This window comes from Theropithecus gelada, chromosome 4, assembly GCF_003255815.1.
Source record: "Theropithecus gelada isolate Dixy chromosome 4, Tgel_1.0, whole genome shotgun sequence".
NCBI classification, from domain to species: Eukaryota; Metazoa; Chordata; class Mammalia; order Primates; family Cercopithecidae; genus Theropithecus; species Theropithecus gelada.
In genome coordinates, this window is record NC_037671.1 from 87,752,960 (window position 1) to 87,778,853 (window position 25,894).

The window sequence follows — 25,894 nt, forward strand, 5'->3', positions numbered from 1 at the left end:
TAAATTTCACTGATGTGTTTCAAGTGAATTAATGCAATATTTCTAAATTCCTATTTTCCACATTTTATAGGTCAAAGAACATAATTAAGCAAAGCAAAACAAAAGCTTCAATGCTCACATCTGACAGTCAGACAATTAGGTAGTTTGAGTTATTCTTGGATTTGAAATTTTACAAAAACAATTTGCACATGAAAATGTAGAAGAAACAGGAAACTACCGAGGACTGTTTTAATTAACTAACCAAAAAAAAAAAAAAAAAAAAAAAACCAGATATGGCAACTATAATTCTAGCCCAAGTAAACTGACATCATGAATCATATTGCTATTTTTAAAACTTCACAAGAATCTATTATGCTGCTCTCAGTTATCCAAGTTTGAGGTGAAATAAATAGTATTGCTAAGTTAAATCTGCAGATGGTTAAACATCTAATTTTTAAGCATTATTTCCTACCTAGAATGCCCTCAGCCCACGTCCATCAAAAATCTTTCTATAGAAATCTTTGTTTCTAATGCCAACTCCTACATAAAACATATTTAGTTCTTGACTAACTAGATGTGATTTATTTCTCCTCTAAACTACCTCAGGACTTATATACCTCTCTTTGGGTTATTGTTTTATTCAAAGGTCTCTTCCATCATTACCATTCATTCTCCACCCTACTCAATTAAGTAAAATGTTTCAAGGGTGAGGCCTTCTCCTCAACTCTCTAAGCAATACCCATACTCTTGGTATAATAGGCACTCAACAAACATTAGTTCAATTATAAACTATACTAAACTATTACTTCTTTTCCTTTCTTATATTTTATTAATTATAATGCTAAAAAAATGTACCTTAAATAAAGATAACAGAAACTAAAATGTTCCTGCTGTTCCCATGAACCAACTACCAGAGTTGCCACAAATGACTACGACCTTTATGTACTATACAACTGCAAGGTTGCCAGTCACATTAACTATAATATGATAGTTAAATCTATATACAGATACATATACATGTACATATGTATGTGTATATATATATATGTTTTTATTAGAAAGTGATATTTTGTTACACATGCTGTCATAGGAATAAAAATTTACTAGACACAGGAAAAAATACAAAAATCAAACTGTCCAACAAAAGGGGACTGGTTGAATAAATTACAGAACTGTTTCTCAAACTTGCCTAATTACAATCACTTGGTCACTTGTACGAACATGTAGGCCCCTGGGAGATTCCAATTCATATGGTCTAGGATACGCTATTAGAAGGGGTCATATTTTTAACAAGTAATTTTTTAACCCTACAATTTTCACAATCACGATATTTTGGAAGCTCCAGTTCATGGTCTCTATATATTCAGTGGTAAACTATTCAGACATTTATGTGAAAAAGATGTCCAAAACATATTGCTAAGTATGGGGCAAAAAGATAAGTTACTAACCACATGTAACATTTATTTCTCTTCATGCAAAATTATATAACTATCCATATGTATACATATTTGACCAGAGCAATCATTTAATACCCTTTCCAGCTTTAACAAGTTTCTCCACTAAAGAAAATATCTCAAAGTCCTACTTATGTTCAAAGATTCAGTTGGCAGATCCCTCTTCAAAAGGACCTTAATTCAATGTAAGCACACACAAGAAATAAATGAAATTTAACAACCTAATAAAAGTTAGATTTGGCCGGGTGTGGTGGCTCACACCGATAATCCCAGCACTTTGGGAGGCTGAGGCGGGCGGACCATGAAGTCAGGAGTTCGAGGCCAGCCTGACCAACATGTGAAACCCCTTCTCTACTAAAAATACAAAAATTAGCCAGGCGTGGTGGTGCATGCCTGTAATCCCAGCTACTAGGGAGGCTAAGGCAGGAGAATCAATTGAACCCAGGAGGCGAAGGTTGCAGTGAGCCGAGATCGTGCCATTGGACTCCAGCCTGGGCAACAGAGAGAGACTCCGTTTCAAAAAAAAAAAAAAAAAAAGTTAGATTTGATTCGAAACTTCTTAACCAATAGAAATACACATTTACTTACAAGGAAAAGAAAAATGGCAATGTTTAATTTTATATTATACATAAATATGACTTACGCCATCCAAGAGAGTATTTGATAAATGCATACGAAGATCTTTACGAAATGGAAATTCCAGATTTGAAACATGAAATACTGAATTGTCTCTATCAATCATAAAAACTTCATTTGTGCCATCAATCAACATCATGTACCTGTAAATGAAACATTAAAAAGCTAGTATTTGCAGTATAATATCAAGAACAGGGTCATGAGAAATAACAAACTGGTTCTCCATAGACCTTAAACATTATTAGACTAATGTTCACTAGAGTCTCTCTATCATGCAGATTAAAGTATCATGAATAATAATTTTTTTTTTCTGAGACAGAGTCTTGCTCTGTTGCCTAGGCTGGATGGAGTACACTGGCACAACCTTGGCTCACTGCAACCTCCATCTTCCGGGTTCAAACAATTCTTGTGCCTCAGCCTCCAGAGTAGCTGGAATTACAGGTGTGTGCCACCATGCCCAGCTAATTTGTTTTTTTCTTTTTTTTTAGTAGAGATGGAGTTTCACGATGTCGGTCACAAACTCCTGGCCTCAAGTGATCTGCCCACCTCAGCCTCCCAAAGTGCTGGAATTACAAGAACGAGCCACCACGCCTAGCCCACAAATAATATTTTTTTTTAACTTTTTTCATTTCCTATAGAAAACACAGAGTATAGGGAAATCAAAGTTTTTTATGGAGACAATGTGATGTTCAGGAGTAACCTTATGAATCCATCCTAACAGAGAATGGTTCTCTAATTTTTATGAGATCTTAAACATTGAAGCACACATATACACATATATAAATGTATTTTATTAGCTCAACAACTATATGGATTAGGTATTATTCTCGCCACTTCAAAACAGAAAAAAACAGTGAAAAACATTAAGTGATTTGCCATTTGCCAGACTTTAAATTATCCAGTGCTCTTTCTACCATACCTGTTAGCAAAACAGCTAATCCCTCTCTTTGAATCAATATCATCATATAGCCAGATACCACAATATCAGGTATAATTTTTCTTCTCATTTATGACTATAAAATTAAAATATTTTAAAACACAGCCATAAGATTTTCAATTAGCTCTTATCTTCTTAAACTCAATCAATATATGGGGGAATTCATACACTTAACAACCTGTCATTCTTCAAATGGTCAGGTTATCATCACTGATTTCCCATCAGCAAATCAAGAATGGAGTTCTATTTCACACCATATATAAAGTCTGGATGTATTAAAGTTGAGGACATTACAGTCTGGGAAGCTATGCTACCAAATGGATAGTAAGAAGACTTGGGGTGAAAATGAAGATTATATCCAGGAACCAAAGTCTTAAAAGAATGAGAAAAAATTCACAGCATGAAAGATTAGAAAGTTAAAAGACATAAGCCTCAAAGAAACAGAATCATTTTGTTAGGCTGTTTTTGTTTGGTGTTTGGTGTTAAATGAAAGAATGGAAGGAAGAGTGGTCTGGAGGTACCAATGAAAATGAAAGAGAACACTGACCAGACTGTCCAACTACCTACCCGCAAAGTACCTAAGGTATGTCCAAAAAAAAAAAAAAAAAAGGCAGCAATGACTGAAAGATGTAGCTGAATCAAGTTAAGATTAGGGGACAGAAGAAATATTAAATGAAGAGATGCAAGCTAACAGAATATATGGAAGATAATATAATAGTGGATACTGGCTAACCACAAACCGACGTTCTGAAGAGCAAAGTACACATGTTTAGGATAGGTGAGGAGAAACAGGAGAGCTGATTAAGGGAAAACAGGTGTACAAACAAAATGGAAAAGAGCAGCATGAAAACCAAAGGGGCTTATGTTTTTGGATTAGATTGTGAAGTATGTTGTTCTTTGCTGTTTCCAAAATAATTCCCAAAAAAAAGTGAAAACAGAGGAAAGGAAAAAAGGCAACATAATAGAAAAATTGTTTTAAAGTTTTAATAATAATGATAATTAGTTCCAGCAGGTGTCTGGGGAGCAGATGGAGAGCTCAGGCCCTCACTATAAAAGCTGCAGCCCTAGTAGATGGGGAGTGTGAGGACTCAGGTTTCACTAAGAAAAATAAATTCAGCCTCAGTCTGGACTGACTGTGTATGTGAAAGACTCCTAGACCAAACGCCAGGCCGGCCGGCACACAGACAACAGGAATACTTAGTTCCCAAGGCCCTCTGGCACATGCTTTTCAAAAGCAGCAATTCCTGGTGTATAGAAAAAATCTAAGCTACCTTTGCCTTGGATTATGTTTCAAAAAGAATTTAAATCAACAAAAGGTAAGATCAAATAAAAAGCAATGATGACATCGTCTGCAAAAATGGCATGGAAGACACACAACCCATCATGTTGTTAAGGACTTAGGCTGGCATTTTGCAAAGTTGATATTCACCAAAAGAGTATTTCAAGGCAAATAAGTTAGGAAACCACTGTATTTTTCTCTTAGAAAGTCAAGATACATATTAGGATATATAAAGTTATGATAAAATATATAAATAAGTCTGTTCATCTTACTTAGTCCATTGTTTCCTAAACTTAATCCTGATATCTGTTAAAATTTGACAGAATTGGTGTTCTATACTTACAATTTGAGAAAAGCTGACTTAAGCTAATAAATGTTAGAATTCAGAAAAAAGAAATGGTTTACTCTTATGATCATGTAATAATGATAACTGAAATTATATTTCCCCTTTCACTGACTGCCCAGAAGTTGAGAATTTTAAATTTAATGTTTAAGTAGAATTGGTATTATCCCAGGGTGAAGATACATTTATTTTACACACACACAGACACAAACACACACCTGTGTGTCTCAGTATTAGACCTTTGCTTTTAAATCAAGTAGAGTATCAATCAAAAGAAAATACTCTCTATGCACACATGTGTATAAACAGATTTAAAAGACTAAGGAAGAAAAAGTTTTAGAGGATGGAATTTACAAAAAGGATAGCTTATGAGAAACACAGCTTGCATCTGCAGAAACACCACAGAAATTATTTAGCACTTGGTATTTAGGGATTCTTCTGCACACATAAATTTTCAGGCTTTGGAACACAAGTTTCTGGGCTATGATTTTTTGTTTGAACTCCAGTCATTCCAAATCATATGTTCTTTTATTATGTGATACTAACAAAAAGTAATGAGCTATTTCATGTAAGGAATATGGATATATTTCCACATCACTCTGAAGTCCCCGAAAGCAGTCAGATTCTTTAAAAAGAGGCAACTACCTCACAGACTGTCAGTATATAACTATGTATATAACTATGGTGCAATATAATCTATTAATTAAGAAATTATCTCGGCTGGGTGCGGTGGCTCAAGCCTGTAATCCCAGCACTTTGGGAGGCCGAGATGGGGAATCACAAGGTCAGGAGATCGAGACCTTCCTGGCTAACATGGTGAAACCCCGTCTCTACTGAAAAATACAAAAAAACTAGCCGGGCGAGGTGGCAGGCGCCTGTAGTCCCAGCTACTCAGGAGGCTGAGGCAGGAGAATGGCATAAACCCGGGAGACAGAGCTTGCAGTGAGCTGAGATCCGGCCACTGCACTTCAGCCTGGGCGACAGAGTGAGACTCTGTCTCAAAAAAAAAAAAAAAAAAAAATTATCTCAACTGCAAATTTAATATTCAGAATTATCAATACGTATTTGTATTATATTCATGCCCATTAAAAGGCAAAATTTAATTCAGTATATGTTTCCCAGATAGAAAATGCTAACGTATATATACCAAAGGTATATGGATTACAGAAAAGCCAGATTTATAGACTACTTTACTGTAAATGAAGGTTTTCTACCATAACTGGAAATAATCTTTCAGAGCAGTCACTGAGATGTGAGATATATAATTAAGTAAAACCACCAAATATACATTAATAAACTTAGGAAGTACATAATTAAAGAGAAGGAAAACTGATGGAAAACAATGGTAACTAATACCACCTTAGAGTTCTAATTCACATTCCTCCCAGTAGTCTGAGAGTAAAATGGTCATTAAACTCCTTGTAATTTAAAGTTATCACCAATTTAGACCCAACTCTGATCATCAAATTAGGAATTTATCTTATACTCTATGAAGGCAGAAATCATATCTATTTTGTTCTTTCCCACAGCTTAAGTATCTTGCACAGTCTATCTGAATACACACTAAAGGAAGGCACTCAACATTTGTTAAGCAAAGCTGTATGTACAACAAAGTTCATCATAATATTCTATAACAGTGAAAGAATAAGCAAAGCTGTATGTACAACAAAGTTCATCAAAATATTCTATAACAGTGAAAGAATAAAAACTCAAATGTCCATCATTCAGCAAATAGGTAAAATAAATATCACATATTCATGTAAAAAGCGTACTATTCAAGCATTTTTAAAACAATGATAAAAATATTCATTAATACAGAAAGAGATTTACAATATACTTAGTGGGAAAAAAGCAAGTTTAAAACCAGAATAGATGAAATAATGACAAGGGAAAGGAGGAGGATAAAACTGTGTGTATATCGTAAATACAGAGAGTAAAGACTATACCAAAATATTAAGAGCTGCCCCATCTCTATGTAATAGAATTATCAATGATATTTGCTTTCCTCATTATGCTTTTCTGTATTTTCAAAATTTTTAGAAATAAACACAAATTGCTTTCAGACACAGGGGGCAAAGTTAAAGCTGCAAGGGGGAAAAAAGCTACCAAGCCAGAAATGTAGTCTATAATCAGACCCAGAGAAACATTTTCCCTTTGCAAAGTGTCAATGAATTAAGAAAGGATTCTAATCTTGTTCTTTGTACTACAGAGGCTTCAAAACAACAGATATTCCTCTTCTCCTATGATAGAGCCTCCATACTAGAGCCTTTTGATGGGCAATAAAAACAGAAAAGCTGATCGTTTACATTGATTTATTTCACCACCATCTCTACCTCTATCCATTTTTCCTAACCCCTATCAAACTTATGGCTTTTCTCTTAAATTTTTTAATCAATTAATTTTTTAAATAAAAGTTAAAGGGCCGAAATGGAGCCAGTCTAGATGCCAGACAGTACTAGGTGCTAGGGTTATAACAGCAAACGGCATAGACTCTCTTCTCCACTTCATATCATTTACACTCAACAAGAAAACAAGACATTAAATAATTCCAAACATAATAATACATATTAGAACAGTGAAGTAGAAGCTATTACAGGAGCCTACAAAGGTAGAACCTGTCAGAGTCTGGAGATCAGGGAAGGCATTCCAGAGGAATTCATGCATAGCTAATACACTTATTGAGCAATTACTATGTTCTGAAGAAAAGAGCACTTTTCTTAACTCATTTATTAACTCATTTAATCCTTACAACAACCTTACCAGGTCAGTAAAATTATTATCCCCATTTTCCAGATGAGGAAACTGAGACACACATAAGTAACTTGCCCAATGTCATAACGCTGGCACAACAGCAACGCTGATATTCAAACTTAGACAATAGTTTATTTATACACCCTCTACAGTATACTACCCCTCACATTCGGAATGTAGGAGTCAACCCAGCATAGGTTGTAATGTGAGACAGGAAGAGAAACGAGGGATGAGAGGGTTGGAGTACACAGTAGTACTAGTAGGTGCAATGTCCTTCAGACAAGATAGAATGCAGCAATGTTCTGGTAACTAAAAAAGGTTCAGAATACTGAAACGTAAAGACAAAGCAGGAAAATGGTATGGCATAAGACTAAAGAAGTAACAGAGAAACAGGAATTATGAAAACCTTTTTTTTTCCTGAGGCAGGATCTCACTCTGTCACCCAGGTTGGAGTGCAGTGGTGTGAACATAGCTCACTGCAGCCTTGAACTCCTGGGCTCAAGCAATCCTCCCGCCTCAGCCTCCAAATGTGCTGGGATTACAGGCATGAGTCACCATGCTCAGCCTGAAATATTTTTTAATCCCTCCACCCCCAGCTACCAGTTATTTTAACTTTTTTTTTTTTAATTTTATCTTAGAAAACAAAAAACTACTTGTATGAGACAAACAGAAACCATAATGCAGAATTCAAACCCAGGAGATGTACTACAGCACGTTGGTTACACAGATACTGGAAAGCTGAGAACATAGAACAGGAAGCCTGAAATAATCCAGAGATTAATAGTTGCAGGAAACACTATGACCCACAGGACTAGGGGAACAAAATGAAAGAGATCTGTTATTGAAAAGCTAGGAGCTTGGAAGAAAAGCATTATGGGGCTATGCCTGGAAGAGGGTGAAAGAGGTCCATGTGGTGGGATGCTCTAACCTCTAAGAAGGTGGCCACACTGTTTTCCATAATGGTTGACAAGTTGATGGGTGCAGCACACCAACATGGCACAAGTATACATATGTAACAAACCTGCACGTTATGCACATGTACCCTAGAACTTAAAGTATAATAATAATAATAATAATAATAATAATAATAAAAGAAGGTGGCCACAAATGGCCCTGTAGCTTAAGGTTTGAATCCCTATGAAGAGGTGTCCAATGGAGGATGGTCAAAACACTAAGGGAACAAAGTCCAGCAGGTTAGGAAGTGATACAAGGGGTACTCTATCTAACTAGGATGCCCTGCCCAGAAGCTGTTATCTCTGAGAGGTAACAGCAAGACTGGTGTGGAAAGTGACAAAAGAAGTTGGAGAATGGAGTAACAGTTGTCCTTTGCTGCTGGAGGTATTCTTACAGAAACTGAAAATAAGAGTAGTCCCTTCTCTCACCTTCCAAATTCCTGCCAGTGCTCCCAGTGGTGAAACTCAACAGCAAGCAAGCTGGCAAGGGAGTCTGGGAAATGTAGGTTGCAAAGTCCCACCCCTAACACAGTATAAAAGGGTGGACTGGAACTGAGAGATGGGAGGTAAATAAATGCAGACCACTAAAATGTTTTAAGCAAACTAATGACATAATCTGATCTGCATTTTTAAAAGTTCATCAACACATAATATATACCCCAACAGAATAGGGGCCAATCTGTAAACAAGAGAAATCATAAGGTTTCTTTAATAGACCATGTGAGAAATCACAGTGACTAGGATAGTAGTAACAATAATTTTAGAGATAAATAGATAAACTCAAGATATTCAAGTTGTAGACTGACAGGAATTCAATACGCTATTTACTGGATATGTGACTGAGAAAATGAGAGAAGTTCCAAGTTCTGGCTTCAGGAACTGGGTATACTTACTGAGCCATGGGGCATTTAAGAAGGAAGCAGTAATTGTTCCATTTTGTTTGGAAGAAATGATGGACACCATGAGTTTAGATGGAAACCAAAGGCCCAGATTTTCCCTACCCCTAGCAGGCTGGAAATAGGCTCAGGATCTAGACCAGCGATCCATGTTCCTTTCCCAAAACTTTTAACTTGAGTGACAAAGAGGCACAAGAATAGTTGCAGAATTATTTATAGCAACAGCAGAGACATTGTCAGCAAGTGCTAACGGTGGCTTCTTAATCAAAGTGTTCCAGTGCCCTGACCTTGGCTCTGGTCCTTGCTGCTGGTTTCCCTTGATTCCTATCCATTTTCCAAGACTGGTTCTCCTTATTTATTCCTTTGCATAAATTAGCCAAAGTTGATTTCTATTGCTTACAGTCAAGAAGGCTAACAAGGCTAGCCATAGTGACACACGTCTGTAATCCTAGTACGCTGGGAGGCCAAAGCAGGAGAATCACTTGAGGCCAGGAGTTCAAGACTAGCTTGGCCAAGATAGTGAGACCACATCTCTATTTTTTAACTGGGGGAAAAAAAAGGATGCTAATGGGTTTTTTGTTGTTGTTGTTTTTGCCTCAATATATACAGCTAAATGTAAGGAAGTTTAATGTGCCTATGATGAAATCCCACTGTAATGTCCCTAACATATCCTTAATACCAAGGGTTACATAATACTAGCCCTTTACCTAGTAACTTCATGCCAAGAGACACACCATCTATTTACCATCCTTCAACATAGACAAGTGTATAATGCTAAGCCTAGAGTTTACTTTCTCTGTACATCTTTTCTCTCATAAGAATTCACTCCGTCTCCAAAAAAAAAAAAAAAAAAAAAAAAAAAAAAGAATTCACTACCAAACCTCTGCTATTTCTATACAAGCTACATTTCCTCTCATTTTTATTCCGAACAGATTTGGCACACAAGTCCCTGAGAGCTAATTCTCAATGTTGTATTAGTATACAGAAATAAATTCAAGTATACTAAAATTTTCTTATAAAGAAAATTCAGACCACTTCCCCAGATAGAATATATAAACCTTCCTGACATAGAAGCAGTTGGTCAGACCATGCCCCCTACTCACCAACACCTGTCATGTGTTCAAAAAACAATACAAGAACAGCTGACTTGCCAAACTCCAGCTTTCTTCCTTCCTCATGGGGCTCATGCACACTTTGCCTGTTTCTCTCATTACCTCACTGCTCAGTAAACTGTCTCTGACAACCTCTTTTGCAAGGTATACCCATGTCTTCTTTAACCCATTTTTTTCCTGTTTCTTTCAACTCTTTTTTTTTAAATAAGAAATCTTAAGTATATTTTACCACAATTTTGTAAAAAGAAAAAGGAAAAACATATTTCTCCTTCTCACCTCCTTTAACTTAGTTCCATTCATGAATCAATGAAAACTCTAATCAAAGTTTCTGTATAAAGCAAAATTTAAAGTAATAAGTTGTTTAATCCATCTAGACAATAAAGAATCAGTGTCAAAATCCCCTTCACAATCTCCTTATATAATAGTCTCTGTCTCCTTATCTTACAAAATCCAGTTTTCCCCAAAGTTTTAAAATTATTCAAAATAGTTTTCATAAACTTCTTATGTTACAATGGCAGTCTGCTTAATTACCAGTGTTGAAACAGTACATTTTGTCATTTTTCATAATATATATACATAGTAAGCAATTTAGCTACCTTAGGAATAAGCTTTATAGACTAGTTTGGGCACCTAACTACCATTTATACTATAATTCCATAGAAATACAATCTAAACTTAATGAATCTCAGAGAAAAGACCAATTTAAACATCATTTGTTTGCATCTGTGATATTGTGAAATATATATATTTGTTCTTCAACCGTTTCCTGGCATACAAATCCTAAAATCCTCAGGAACACCAAAATGATGCTTTCTTGTATATTAACGAGTTGACCGATGGTTGGCAACTCCTAGGTAGCTTCGGGATGGGGACTAGGAAAGAACGTGGCAAGATTAGAGTGTTAGGACTTTCAGCACCAACCCACATCTTCTAGGAAGGAGAAAGGGCTGAAGATTAAGTTGATCACCAACAGCCAATGGTTTACTCCATCACGCCTACATAATGAAGCCTCCATAAAAGACCAAGGACGGGGTTTGGGGAGCTTCCAGACAGCAGAACATGTGGAGGTTACCAGAGGGTGGCACACCCAGGGAGGACATGAAAGCTCTGCACTCTTTCCCCCACGCATCATCCTATGCATCTCTTCATCTATATTCTTTGTACTATCCTTTATAATCAACCAGTAAACATAAGTTTCTCCGAGTCCTGTGAGTTGCTTTAGCAAATTAATTGAATCCAAAGAGGGGTTGTGAGGACCCCAAATTGAAGCTGGCTGATCAGAAGTTCTGGAGGCCCAGACTTGCAACTGTGTCTGAAGAGGGGGCAGTCTTGAGGACTTTACCTTATGTCATCTTCCCGGAAATTCAACTGACTCATATTAAGGTCCTTAGTTTCACAGTAACAAATTTAAAAGAACACCCACATACAGTAACACTGTCTAACCATTTTTTTCACTTTTTACTGCTGTTAACAATCAGTGAAATGACAACGTAGCTCTAACATAATCTCTTTACCAAAAACTATCAAAATTTTCATTCAGCAATATAAAAGATTCTAACCCTACAGGTATTTTTGTTTTGACTTATTGATTATATAAGCACAGCAGGCCTCTTCAAAGGATGAGCTCTTCTTTCACACTCGTACCACATCAATTTAAAGTCATGAAACAGATGTGACTGATTATGGCTTTATGGTCTCAAATTCACTTTAAGCCCATAGCTCCCTTCTATTATGTGATCACTTACATGAACACAGCAGTAATTAAGCAGACAACATGTATTATTTAATTTTAAATTGCAAAGCCTATTCACTTCCCCACCAATTTAATTGTCAAATTTATCTAACTAGTCTTTGATCTCAGAATGTTAAGTGTATATTAAATGGCAGGCCAGCAGCATGCCACTGAAGATTTGGACAATTTGCCAACATTTAAATGTCTTCTACATAAGCATAGTCTTTATTTTATATATGGTTTCTACCACACATTTTTTACTATGTCATGTTTATCTAAATGGCTTAATCTTAATAAACAGTACTGGGTAAATTACGTCTATAAAAAAGTCATCAGAAGACTGTAACTTTTATTTTAATTTCAGTTAATTCATCAAAAGTAAATTTTGAAGACGTAGAGATACCTACCATAAAGAATCACAAAATCTCAAGCCTTATCAAACTACTGTGTGTCCTTATTTCTATTAACAGATTATTAATCGTCTTCAAAATCTGTTTCAAGAAAGTCCTTTCAACCATCGAGATTTAAAGTCTTGTGCAAATCTGTCAATTTAAAAAGCAACACTATGACAAAGTTTGGCAGGGCATGGGGCCCAGTGTCAGTTTCTAGATTCCTCTCTCTTATTCCACAAAATTAATGACATATTAAATATAAATAACCAAGTGTAAGTAAGGAGCAAATTTGTTCCAAACTACTCAACAATTTTAAAAAATTAATTTGCTGTCAATGGTAAGACTGCTGTAATTATGGGCTCTGACGAAAAATTCAAGCTCCAGAGCCTGTAATTCCAGACTCAATAGTGCTTGCTATCTAGACCCCTAAAAATCAAGTAGACAGACTGGAACCAAAAATCTCATCCAATATTATGAACAATTCTAGCTGTCCAACTCCTAACTATATGCTTTAACTTCACAATTGCAACTTCCTTATTCTCTTCTCATTTTGCCATCCTCCACTGCTCAGAAATTTGTATATGTCTGTTTCTAAGCCCACGTAGCTATACTACTACACCATCCTGTCTCAAAATATGTATCTTCAAAATCCTATTTAAAACTCCCATGAAATCTCCCATACTCCAATTAACAGGTCCTAGTCAAAGCACTCTATCACTCCAACTTGTCCAGGAATTAGATAACTATTACATACAATAAATGATCATATCATGGTGAAAGAGAAGCATACAGGGAGCAAGTAGGAGTGTTAAAATCCAGCTTAAGGAGTTTCAACTTCATTTTGTAATTGGGTTGAAGTACAGTTGAAATACAACAAACACTAATAAATAAAATGAACTGATTGTTCATTTGCCAACATTAGTATTAAAAGTATTTGTACTACATACCATTAATTACATGTTAACATATAGCAAAGAGGGGTGAAGATATCTGTAGGCAAAAGAGAAGGTACCAGCATAGAAAATTATATGGGACTCCACTATAGTGGTTAAGAATCATTCATCCCATACCAACTCTTACTAACTGTGTAACTTTGCACAAGTTACTTGACTAAGTGTCTATTTCCTCACCAGAAGTACTCACCTCCTAAAATAGTTTTAAGAATTAAATGAGTTAGTGCATTCATGTCCACAGCAGCCTTATTCACAATAGCTAAACCACTGAAGCAATCCAAGTATCCATGGAGGGATTAATAAATAAGCAAAATGCAGCATATACATAAAATGGAAAAATATTCAGCCTTTAAAAGGAAGGAAATTCTGACATATGCTACAGCATATGAACCTTGAGGGCATTATGCTAAGTGAAATTAGCCAGTCACAACTAAACACTGTATCATTCCCTCTGAAGTACCTAGAGTAATCAAAATCAGAGACAGAATGGAGTACAGTGGTTGCCGGGGGAATGGGGAGAATAGGGAGTCAACTGTTATTTGAGTATAGAATTTCAGTTATACAAGATCAAAGAGTTCTGAGGATAGATGTTGGTGACAGTTGCACACAATACAAATGTACTTAATACCATGAACTGCATAGTTTAAATGGTTAAAATGTAAATTTTATGTTATGTGTAATTTACTACAATTTTAAAAATTAAAGAATTAAATGAGTTAATATATAAAGGATACTAGAATAGTGATTAATACATAGTAATACAGTATCAGCTATTGTTATTATGTCCAAGGCACAGAGTACTTAATTAAGTACTTAATTAAAGCTAGATATCATTAGTACCACGACTACAACTACTACAACTACTACTACTACTACTACTACAGCTGCTACTAGTACTACTTTACACAATCCAAAGAAGAGTTAGAGTTGGGGTTAATGATAAAACAAAACCCTGAATAAAACAGAAGGGATTAGCTTAAGAACCCTATAAACAGGAAAGAGGAAGCCATCCCTTTTGAACACAGAAGAGAAAGAGATAACTGAACACAGAAATTTTGAAACATAGAGAAATGAATCATAGGTAACCCTTGGTAAAGGTTACCCGCAGACCACAAACTCAAACATATAAACATATTTACACAGTCAAAGGCAGTCAACAACTACAGTAAAATAGTTCCTTAATTCATTTTTCTATGAATAGGTAAAACTAAAATCAGACGCTGCACTGAGTGAGTGATAATTCAAAACAGAGAATTCATATTTTAAAAACTTGAATCAGGTGGGCCTCAATCTGTCTAAGAGCTTGTTTTCTAAACGTTAGAATGATAAAAACAAACCCAGAGCCCAAAATATCCCAATATATGGAAAGAATTTCTTAAGATTTACTAACAGTAATGGTACATACACAATAAACTTGAAAGCTACAATACACAATGGAAAATGATCATTGACCATGTTCTGGTCCAGTCTATCTCATTAAAATAAAGATTAGTAAAATGATAACTTAAATAAAATTATAATTAAATCTACCTGGGTTCAGGTTTCCTTTATCTACCAAAAAGAAACATAATAACTGTCATAACAATAAAAATTGACTGATAAAGTCTCTACCCTCTACAAATTTATAAAATCAACTAACAGTTTGGGGAAGTGCAACGAGTAAATTATCAAAGCATATCTTTCACTTTTTGAAAAGAACTGTCAAGTTAGGACTGAATTCATTTGCTAAGGGCAACATGCATCTCACTAACTGCCACTTCTGTGGGCTAGAATATGCTTCCTATTCCATTTCACCGATCTTCAAAGAATTAGAGAATTATGGAATTATCAAGAGCTGAAAGGGTTCTTACGTGGTCCCACTTCCCCCAAGCAGCATGCACTTACACACGTTTACACCCCACCTCCAATGCTGCCACAATCCTAAAAGTTCTTAAGGCACAAGAAAAACCAGACTAGATTCACAGACAAGAGCAAAAAGTATTCATACAGGCACTACCAAAGACACAAAACACTAGTTACATTACCTCCTCCAGTTTGTAAAATATCTGAAAACAAAGTATACATTAACAGTCACTTTAAATAAAAACATGATTTACCCTACCATAGCAAGAAGCTTCTACCTCAAAAACTAGATTTGAATATATTTTACTATCTCCTAAGGTCACTTAAACCTGTTTCCTGATCATCTAAAGTCCAAAAAGTAAAGACTCTAATAATTGGATACAGACATATTCAAATAAATCAATGTATCCATTTATTTCTTTTTCTTCAAATCCTCAAAAGCAGTAAGGATGGAAGAGAAAATCTTAAGACACATCTTAAGATTCAAATTGAATAAAGTTGGCTTAACAAATGAGCTGCCATCTAATTATGGGAAGAGGAAGATTTCTCTTGGTTTTTAAGTATTTCCTTATGCTGAAAAATATGACTTTGTCGCATTAAAAATTAAAAGTCCACCCTTACTAACTAGGTATGGGACCTTGTAAAAACCACTTGGTCTCCCTAGCTTTGATATCCTCATCTATAACTTGAGAAAATGGAGTCAATTCTTGCTACTTACAATGTGGTCCCTGGACGAATAGCATTAGCATCACCTGGAAACTTGTCAAAAATGCAGAATCTTGAGTCCCAGCCTAGACTTTCTGAATCAGAATTTGCATTTTAACAAGATTTCCAGGTGATTCATATGCACACAGAATTGTGAGAAGCACTAGATTAAATAACCTCAGGCCACCCTTAACACTCAAATTGTAAAAGAAAATAGAAAAGTCAGGGTTGGGCATGGTGGCTCACGCCTGTAATCCCAGCACCTTGGGAGGCCAAGGCAGGCAGATCACCTGAGGTCAGGAGTTTGAGACCAGCCTGGCCAACATGGTGAATCCCTATCACTACTAAAAATACAAAAATTAGCTGGGCATGGTGGCACACACCTGTAGTCTCAGCTACGAGGGAGGCTGAGGCACAAGAATCACTTGAACCTGGGAGGCAGAGGTTGCAATGAGTACAGATCATACCACTGTACTCCAACCTGGGCAACAGAGCAAGACTCCATCTCAAAAAAGAAAAAAAGAGAGAGAGAGAAAATGGGAAGCCTGAGAGATGTCCAAAAAAAGCAAAATAATTTTAAAAATTATTTTAATCTGAAAAAAAAAGTTTTCACTGAAGAATCTGTCCAAAAGTTATATTCAATAGATTTTCTCTTCTTAGCTATAGAAACGTTCTTTTTTGATCCTAACTAGGATTAAAAAGAGCAAAGAGTACTAGAAGAAAAACTAAGCATGATCACAAATTAGTTCTAATCAGTCTTCTAATTTTCACATTTTATATTATGCAAACTTTGAAACTCACTATTTGCTAGACTCATTGAATGAATGCTAAATGTAAGCTACTTTGAGTAAAATTTTCACTAAGTCCCAAAAAAGGTTCACCTAACAGTCTTTTAAGTATAGCTGAAAATAGGAAATAAAATGTTGGGAAGGATGACTGGGAGAGAATTACTATAGGGTTTTCCCTGTGCCTCCGGCTGGGAAAGCCCCTCAGGGATGTCTCCTAGACTTAGCTTTCTGTGACATCACAGCATTTTTCTTCCTCCAGTCATGTAAATAGGTGAAGTGCTTCCTCTTCCACTGCCACAGCAACTATTCCTCAGAATGTTCATTTCCCTGCCTTTGTATCACTATGGAAAATAGTCTCTTATCACACTCTTTACCTGATTTCCAAAAAAAAACCAAAAAACACAGCTCTTTCAAGGCCTCAAAGGCTATGGGGGGCGAACCAACTGACTCAGCAAATCAGGTGGTCCTAAACTTCAAGAAGATTGAGATAAAGGATCTCCCATTTTAATAGCCTCCTAAGAACAATTCAAGGAGTAGGAGTTGACATTATAGTCAAAGTTTAAATCAGAAGCTTATGGCTTAGCAATCATTAAAACTCTGACATGCTTCAAAATATAAACAAAGGGTTTATGCAGCCGCCAGTGTAACAATTTTCTCATAAGCACCTTAACTCTAAGAGCTCACAGAGATTGTGGATTTTTATCAATTATTAATCAGGTCGGTCCAGCTCAGGTTGTTTCTACCTCAAGACTTTCTTCACGTTGCTCCCCTCACCCATGTTATTCATTCTTCACTCATCCTCCTCCTAAGAACTCCTACATTCTTAGAGTCTATGTCATGTCATTTATATACAATTATACTGTTCATTAGACTTTGACCTATTTTAGGGCATGAGCCACATCTTCAATTTTCTTTTCTTAAATATACACAAACTCTTTTTCCTTTTAAAACTTTACTGCCATTGAAATTGACCACATATCAAAATATTATATTTGGCAAGCTCTGAGTGTGTAGTCAAAACAGCAGCCATTTAAAACTTATCAGAAATTAGGAATTTCCTTTAAAGCAAGCATCATCTTTTTCACACTCTCATGCTATTTCTATTAGAACAATGAACATTTTCAGAAAAAAATTTTACTGAAAGGGATTTTAATAATCTACAAGAAACTTGAAATAAATTTACTTTTAACACAGGCATTATACTTTACCATAAATATTTTACTATAAAGATCACCCATTATTTTAAATTTAGAAATGTGCTAATAACACAACTAAGGTATTTTTAAGAAAGAGAAATAAAAACACATGTAGAAGATGCACAACATGATGATGCTTGATTTTATTTAATATTGCTTCATGCACAAAGTAAAAATCTAAGTAAACAAAACCATATCTAAGTGCACCAAATGTTTTAAGTGAGTTGTAATTTCTCCATTTACTGGTATCAAAAATAAAATTAGATCAAGTTAGGAAAAATTTTAAAGCTCACTATCATGCAAAAAGTACAGATTGAGATCTGAAACTTTTAAGTCATAAGAAGCTTCCTTACAGGAGTTATAGCAGTTTATAAAGGAGAAAGTATTTTGACCTTTTTCGTAACTGGTCATTAGACATTAACATTATTTTAATGCAAATGGAGCTGTTTAAACTGATTTGTCTATAGCTGATTGGTTTAATTTCACTGAATCATGCTGGCAAAGACGCAAACCTCATGCTTTGTGGTTCTTTTATAAGTAGAGACAGTGTTTCAGGGGACTCAGAATGACTTGAGTTTGGGTTACAGTGTTATAGGCAGTTGGCCTTGGGATACATCTAAACTGTGACCTCCATTTTTATTTTCCTTTTAACACTAGTAAGTAATTCTTAATGAATCGTACTACTAGAAATCAACTGGTTTCTACTAGTCTTTGTTTAGGTTCAAGTAAAAGTAGCACCAATTTCAACAGTTAAATACTACTGAGACTATAAAAATAAATATATTATGGACTCATAACATTAAGGCACCTACCGAGGCCACATCACAGAGCAGCCTTAATGTGCAGCAGCTTAAAGGTTGTAATTTATGCAGCAATTTGATTTGTTCTAGTTATATAATATATCCTGTAACTCTAGCCAGTAGTTTACATTCTATCATCCTAACATAAGATGTAAAAGACCTAAATGCCATTCTAGATAATTCATAGGGAGACAGAATTTAGTTCTCTGTCCATGCAAAAGTATTTTAAAAATTAAATTTTCTAAATCCCAAAATGTTACTAAAATAAAATGTGTTCAAGGAAGCTCACCTGTCAGCAAAAACAGCAGCAACATTAAATCTGGGCTAAACGTCAGAGAGATACTATACTAAGATGGGCCACCTATATAATCTTCAAATCAGACTTCGCAATTTAAAAGCACTGTCAGAATTACTCATTTTCTGATTTCTTTACCTAGTTCACATGTTACTGCCTTTTGAGAACCAAATTACCATCAAACATGCAAAAACCAAATATAGTTCCTCCAGAAAATAAAAATCTTATATATGATTTTAAAATACACAGCTAAAGAATTTTTTCCTCAAAATATATCATTAGGGCACATATATAAAAATTACTGTTCCTCATACACCACATACAAATCAAATAACTTTTCTATCCCATGAACAAAAATTTCAGTCTATAAATAAAAGAGCTACATTCCAACATCATGTTTTTCTATTAGACTCCTTTGCTCCCAACACAATTAAGAGCAAAAAAAAACTCCAAACGGGATAAAAGAGAATCTTCATATCATTCTTTCCTTCTGAGATTTCAACATAAGAATATCTCAGTTTCCTGATGCAGAAAAAATACTTCTAAGGACTTCAATATGGCTACATTGTTTTTACCAAAAAAGGTCCAAAATGGCACTATGAGGTCATTTGCAAATATAATGCAGATGCAACGCACAAAAGAACACACCAACATTGTCAAAATGGCTATGCTTTCAGTAATGTTGTATACATGATCCCACTAATCCTTACTAAATTCTTAATAATCCCCAGCTAATATTCTGGATTGTATTACAAAATAGATGTCCAATGCACTGGATACCATTAGAATTCTATTGCTTCACAAAAGCAGCCTGAATTAAACCTGGTCCTCTGCTGCCATCTAGCGAAGTCGTAAGATCCCAAAATGAAATCAAAAGTGACAATTGTGGCCGGGCGCGGTGGCTCAAGCCTGTAATCCCAGCACTTTGGGAGGCCGAGACGGGCGGATCACGAGGTCAGGAGATGGAGACCACCCTGGCTAACACGGTGAAACCCCATCTCTACTAAAAAATACAAAAAAAACTAGCTGGGCGAGGTGGCGGGCGCCTGTAGTCCCAGCTACTAGGGAGGCTGAGGCAGGAGAATGGCTTAAACCCGGGAGGCGGAGCTTGCAGTGAGCTGAGATCCGGCCACTGCACTCCAGCCTGGGCCACAGAGCGAGACTCCTTCTCAAAAAAACAGTGACAATTGTTCAGTGATCAATCTATTCAAAAAATCATTAAAATACATTAATTTTTTCAGAACATGCTGTTTAAAACATTTTACTACAAACACTGCTACAATAATAAATACACTGGAGTATTTTACTCTAAAGAAAATGTATGCGTATTTCCACAAATGCATTCTAGAGTATATAGACCATAGCAATAAACTACTATAATAAGCTATCAGGTGAATAATTACTCATTTAAAAAAGTTATTTAGAATAATATTATCATAGTATCCTTATAAAAGCAAAAATCTCAAAACAAGCTAAATTTACAACTACACAGAAATTGTCAAAGTATGATGCACTTATACAATGGAATGTTCCATACAATAGAATGATTCTTCCCAAGACACTATTATAATAATAGCAGAGTTGTTTTTTTTTTTTTAAGTATAAAGCTATATGATGGCTTTAAAAATATGTCCTGAAAGTCCACAAAATTATTTGACACTCTTAACCTCAAGAGACAGAGCTTAATTCCCCTCCCTTTAAGTTTGGGCTAGATTTAGATGTTACAACAAATACAATATGGCAGAAGTGGACTGTATGTCACTTCTTGGGCTAGATTAACAGACTACTACTTTTATCTTGGGTGTTCTCTTGGATCATTTGCTATAAGTAAAGTTGGTTGCCATATGGTGAGGACACTCAGGCAGCTGTGAGAACCCACTCAGAACCCCAGAGCTGGTATGAAGATTATTTTAACCAGAAGACATTTGAGAGTCAACAAATGCAGAAAAGTGGCTTCTCAGAGCTTTCCTTATCTGACTAAGAGCAGAAACTTCCGGGAATGAAGCTGCCATAAATCCTTTCTTCTAGGCGGCTTCACTTCCAGAAAGAAGACTGAGAGTAAAACTATCATAAATCCCCTCTCCAGGAGTTTATGGCCATGAAGAAGATGGAAAAGACTATTCTCCCCATAAAAACAAACATTTCTTAACTCCTATTTGTTCCTGTAAAAATCCACTTATTTCCTAAAGAATTCCATTTTTTTCTTATACTGAAGCCTACTTTCCACCTTCCCTTTCCCCCATTAAATTAGACATACAAACTTGAGGCATTAAGTTAGGAATACAAACTGTAGGGCTAGTCCCATTAAGTTAGGAATACTAACTTCAACCATCTTGTAAGCCACTTCTTTTGTGTACTTCCATACACATATAAACTAACTTTGTTTTTTCTCTTGCTAATCTATGTTTTGTCAGTTTAATTTGTAGGCCCCTAACTATTGAACCTAAGTGGGCACAGGAAAGTTTTTCCTCCCCACTGGCAAGAAATGGAGGTCTCATGCCAACAGCCAGCTGAGGAACTGAGGCCTGCCATCAACCATATGAGTGAGCTTGGAAGTGGACCCTTGAAATGACAATAGCCCTGGCCAACAGCTTCACTGCAATCTGCTAGACAACACTGAACCAGAATCACCCAGCTTAATAAATACCAAAAAAAAAAAAAGAATAAATGAATAAGACCTACTATTTGATAGCACAATAGGGTGACTATCATCAACAATAACTTAAACGTACATTTCAAAATAACTTAGAGTGTAATTGGATAGCTTGTAACAAGGGATAAATGCTTGAGGCGATGGATTTAAGAAAAACAAAAAAGACTCACCCAACTACATTGCTCCCAAGAAACTATGAGACAGTAAATATTTGAATTTTAAACTGTTATATTTTGGGGTAATTTTAGGGTAATTTATTAGAAATGGTTACAACAATGAAGATAACGAAGGGAAGGAGAAAAGAGCATCAGCAGATGTACTATTTCACTAAATTTCTGAGTGACAAGAAATAGATGGAGAAGTACTGAAAAGTGCTGAGAAGCATGCACAGAGGTAGCACGATTCACAGATGGAGGTGCCTATTTTACAAAATCCCAAAGAAGATCCAGACCCAGAAACATCAAGTGCACAGGATGACTACAGTGACATATGGACTGAAAAGGAGGGATTGGTTATTTTTAGCTATGTACAACAATTAAATTCCCACAACTCATACACACAATACACAGGTTATTCCTCAAGCAAAAAAAAAAAAAAAAAGAAAAAAGAAAAATCAGAGAGCTTTTCTCTAAAGAAACTGAAACAGGGGGGGAGGGGGAAACGAAAAAAAAAAAAAAAAAGAAAGAAAGAAAAAGAAACTGAACCAAATGGGTAGTGAGGGGAGAGCAACCAAGCACAACCGCTTATCATAAAGCAAAGGTCAGAAGTTGACAAACCCAGCCCACATTCACAGAGCTTCCAAGCAGCTTCTCTGCCTCATTTCAAATGCACTGCCAACCAAGGATCACCACACATCTGAAGAAACTAGAAACATAAAGAAGAAAGATGATTCAAGGAAGAGAAAAAAAACTTTAAATATGCTTTTAACTAGTATTCTCATAGAGATTCAAGAAGTTATCCATAAATCAAGAACAAGTTGTCATGAAAAGGTGCAGGCAGAAAACAAGAATGTATGTACTACTGACAATTAAAAGCATAATTACCAGAATAAGTAATTCAACAAAAGGAAAGGAAGAAAATAAGAGAACCTCCTAGAAAGTTGAAAAATAGACAAGGTAAAAATTATGAGACAAAAGATTAGACATGGAAAAGAATCTAGGAAGTCTAATAACCAATAGTTCTAAGAAGAAAGGGAAAATTTAAAAAACAAAAAAAAAACAGAGGAAATAAAGTATCAGAGATGAGATCAAATTTCCCTTAATGGAAGAACCCAGGTTTTCAGATCCAAAGAGATCATCATCACAACTGACCATCACAATCAACTGAGGGAGCCAGGTAAGGGGGAAGGAATAACAACAAATAATTATACACATCCACTGGGAAATTTTAGGACAAAAATAAAAAATAATTCTAAAAGGTTCCAGTAGTGAGAGTAGACCGCTTATCAAAAACTAGAATCTGGAAAAAAAAAAAAAAAACCACAGACTTTTTATCAGTAACAGAGGTTACTAGAAGATAAAGAAACAAGACTGTTAATATTCTGAGGGAAAATCATTTCCATCTAAAATTTTATATACAGCCAAACTATTCGATATAGGGCCAGAGCAATAGTGTTTTCATAAACCAGGCGTGTATATGGGTTACTTCCTGCATATTCTTAGGAACTGACTTAAAGAGACAGCCTTACAAAGTGAAAAAATAAACCAAAAGAAATAAAGGAGAAGGAAGGAAAGAAAAGTTAGATGGAATCCAGAATGCTAGATCCAACCAGGAAAACAGTTGGAAGCACAGTCTTATGGAGGAAGGAAATCACAGAAGGCTCTAAGAAAGAAAAGTCTTTGGGATAACAAAAAGATAACTGAAATAAATAAAATTACTAAAACCCTGAAAACACTTATAATAGGGTATTTGTAAAGACATATAAAAATATTTAAATTCAACAATAGGAACATTTTACCTGCAGTGGTAGAGGGGTCATGACATTGAACCTTGGGCAAGTTAGCTGTCCTTTGGTGGTCATTCCCATTCCTGTACTTGTGTGCTCTCTGGTGTAACCTGGTTTGAGAAGCAAGCAAACTACACTTCCCAGACTCCCCTGCCAGCTCACTGGCAGGAGACAGGAAAAAAGGAGAGAGAAACTTATTTCTTGGTTCTTGGACTAAGAGGAAGGAAAGGTGGACACAGAGACTTTGATAAGCTACATCTGCAGGAACTCACATAAAGGTGATTAATAGACCATGATATAAACACATTATTTACAGATTTGGGGGTACTTACAAGAGTTGAAAATAAAAATAATTAAAAGTGGTTGCCTTGAGGGAGCAAGACTGAGAGGAGGAAGGGATGAGAATGGGTTCTAGCTTTCCTCCATTGTAAGCTTTCCAGTATTATTTGATTTAACATTTTTTTAATTGTTTTATAATAAAAGGTGATAAAAACAAGATTGAGCTAAAAGACAAGGTGATCAGAAGACAGAAAATGAACACAAAATCTAAAGAACCAGAAAAGACTGTGAGAGACCAGGTCAGTACAAGCTGGTAATTACATTAAAATTGACACAATGCATCTGTTTTTCTCATAAGCTAACATTTTGCATGACTGATTTTCTGTGAGTAAAGTCAGGAGTTCTTTTTTCTGTTCTTACATATATATATATATTTATTATTATGATACTTTAAGTTCTAGGGTACATGTGTGCAACGTGCAGGTTTGTTATATATGTATACATGTGTTATTATCTTAACTAGGTAATAATTTTATGTTTAATCAGCTAATAGAAAAATACTTAATGAAGTAGAAAAATATTTAGGATATATTAAGCAAAAATAGTATGTTACTAAACTATAAGTAAAATATACTAAACAGTTTGTATAGAAAACATATTTCACCTAATGAGAGTTACATTATAGCAGGGTCACTATAATTTGCAACATCTAGAATGGTACTTGACACATAATAGACACTTAAAAAATTGCGGAATGAATATGTTTTTCATTTAGTCAACGAAACAAAAAAGATATATAGACAGAGGGAAAAGTCTAAAAGCATACACACCAAAATGTAAGCAGCAACCATCTCTAACTGGTGAAATTACGGATGTTTTTCATGTTTGTCCTGTTCCTTATCTTCATTTTCTAACTTTTCTACAATGAATACAAATTACTTTTATAATGGGGAAACATATTTTTAAGACATTATCATTTTTTCATTATAAGACCAGAATCACAAGGCAAAAAAGAAATTTTTAGTAAAATGCTCATCAAGTCCAAGTTAGAAAAAGTTTCAACTACTACTAGTAATAATAAAATAGGTTTAGTAAGATATAGACATACTCATTGATCTTGACCTAATTAACAGAATTTGAAAAGCTTGCAAAATAACAGGACACTGCAAACTTATTATTCATAGCACAGATCAGGTAATTAGTTCCAATATTAGTAAATAAATCTCATGAATCCACCAGTTCTGTATATAAGAAGCCTCTCTTGGTTATTTTAATTAGTTACTTTCAGATTAGGTAGCTCTCATAATAAGAATGTACAGTGTCTTCACTAGACTTCAAAGCATAAAATCAAATGATATACTCATTTGCTTTAATTACCATTTATGTAACAAGTTATGCTTTTCAGAACTCTGTAGCCATACAAGTTAAATGTGCAAAATATAGCATTCTTTTAAGTGATCTTCCATCAGGGTATGCCACATCTATTGCTCTAAAGATTTACCTTAATATGGAATAAAATTTAAAAGCCACTTAACATGTTCTGGGCAGCACTACATATCACAGAGGCATGTAAAAAACATTTTAATTTTTATAAAGTAATCCATCTTCATGAAAAGAAAATATCAAAAGAATTTTCCCAAAAGTTTTGTTTTGTTTTACAGTTTTGTTTTATTTTACATTTGTCCCTGACTGGCTGATTACTTTCAAATTTCTTTTGTATGAAGCATGCATTCTAGAAAAATCAACTATAATTATTTCAAACAATTTTTCACTGATTCACAAAGAGGATCAAGTTTTTTCCCCTTTTTTATCCACGCCAGTATTTGCCACTTCCATAATCACACATAATGAATAAGAGTATGTGAGCAAATAATGAGTTAAGAAAGTATCACAGAATCATAAAAAAATATGAAAATCCAGTTAACATCTCATCTAACAGTTAAGCTCTACTGCTGAGATGGGTTGGAGCAAATG

The 25,894-nt window shown here is 35.2% G+C and overlaps 1 protein-coding gene across 4 annotated transcripts in view; it reads right to left on the reverse strand.

Annotated features, from left to right (window-relative positions):
- Positions 1-25,894, reverse strand: part of RNGTT (RNA guanylyltransferase and 5'-phosphatase) — a 340,094-nt gene that overhangs the window by 223,977 nt on the left and 90,223 nt on the right. For all 4 annotated transcript variants that reach the window (XM_025383641.1, XM_025383640.1, XM_025383643.1 and 1 more), the window contains one exon: positions 2,077-2,212. In XM_025383641.1, the coding sequence (XP_025239426.1) occupies positions 2,077-2,212 (136 nt within the window). The remainder of the gene's footprint in view (positions 1-2,076; positions 2,213-25,894) is intronic.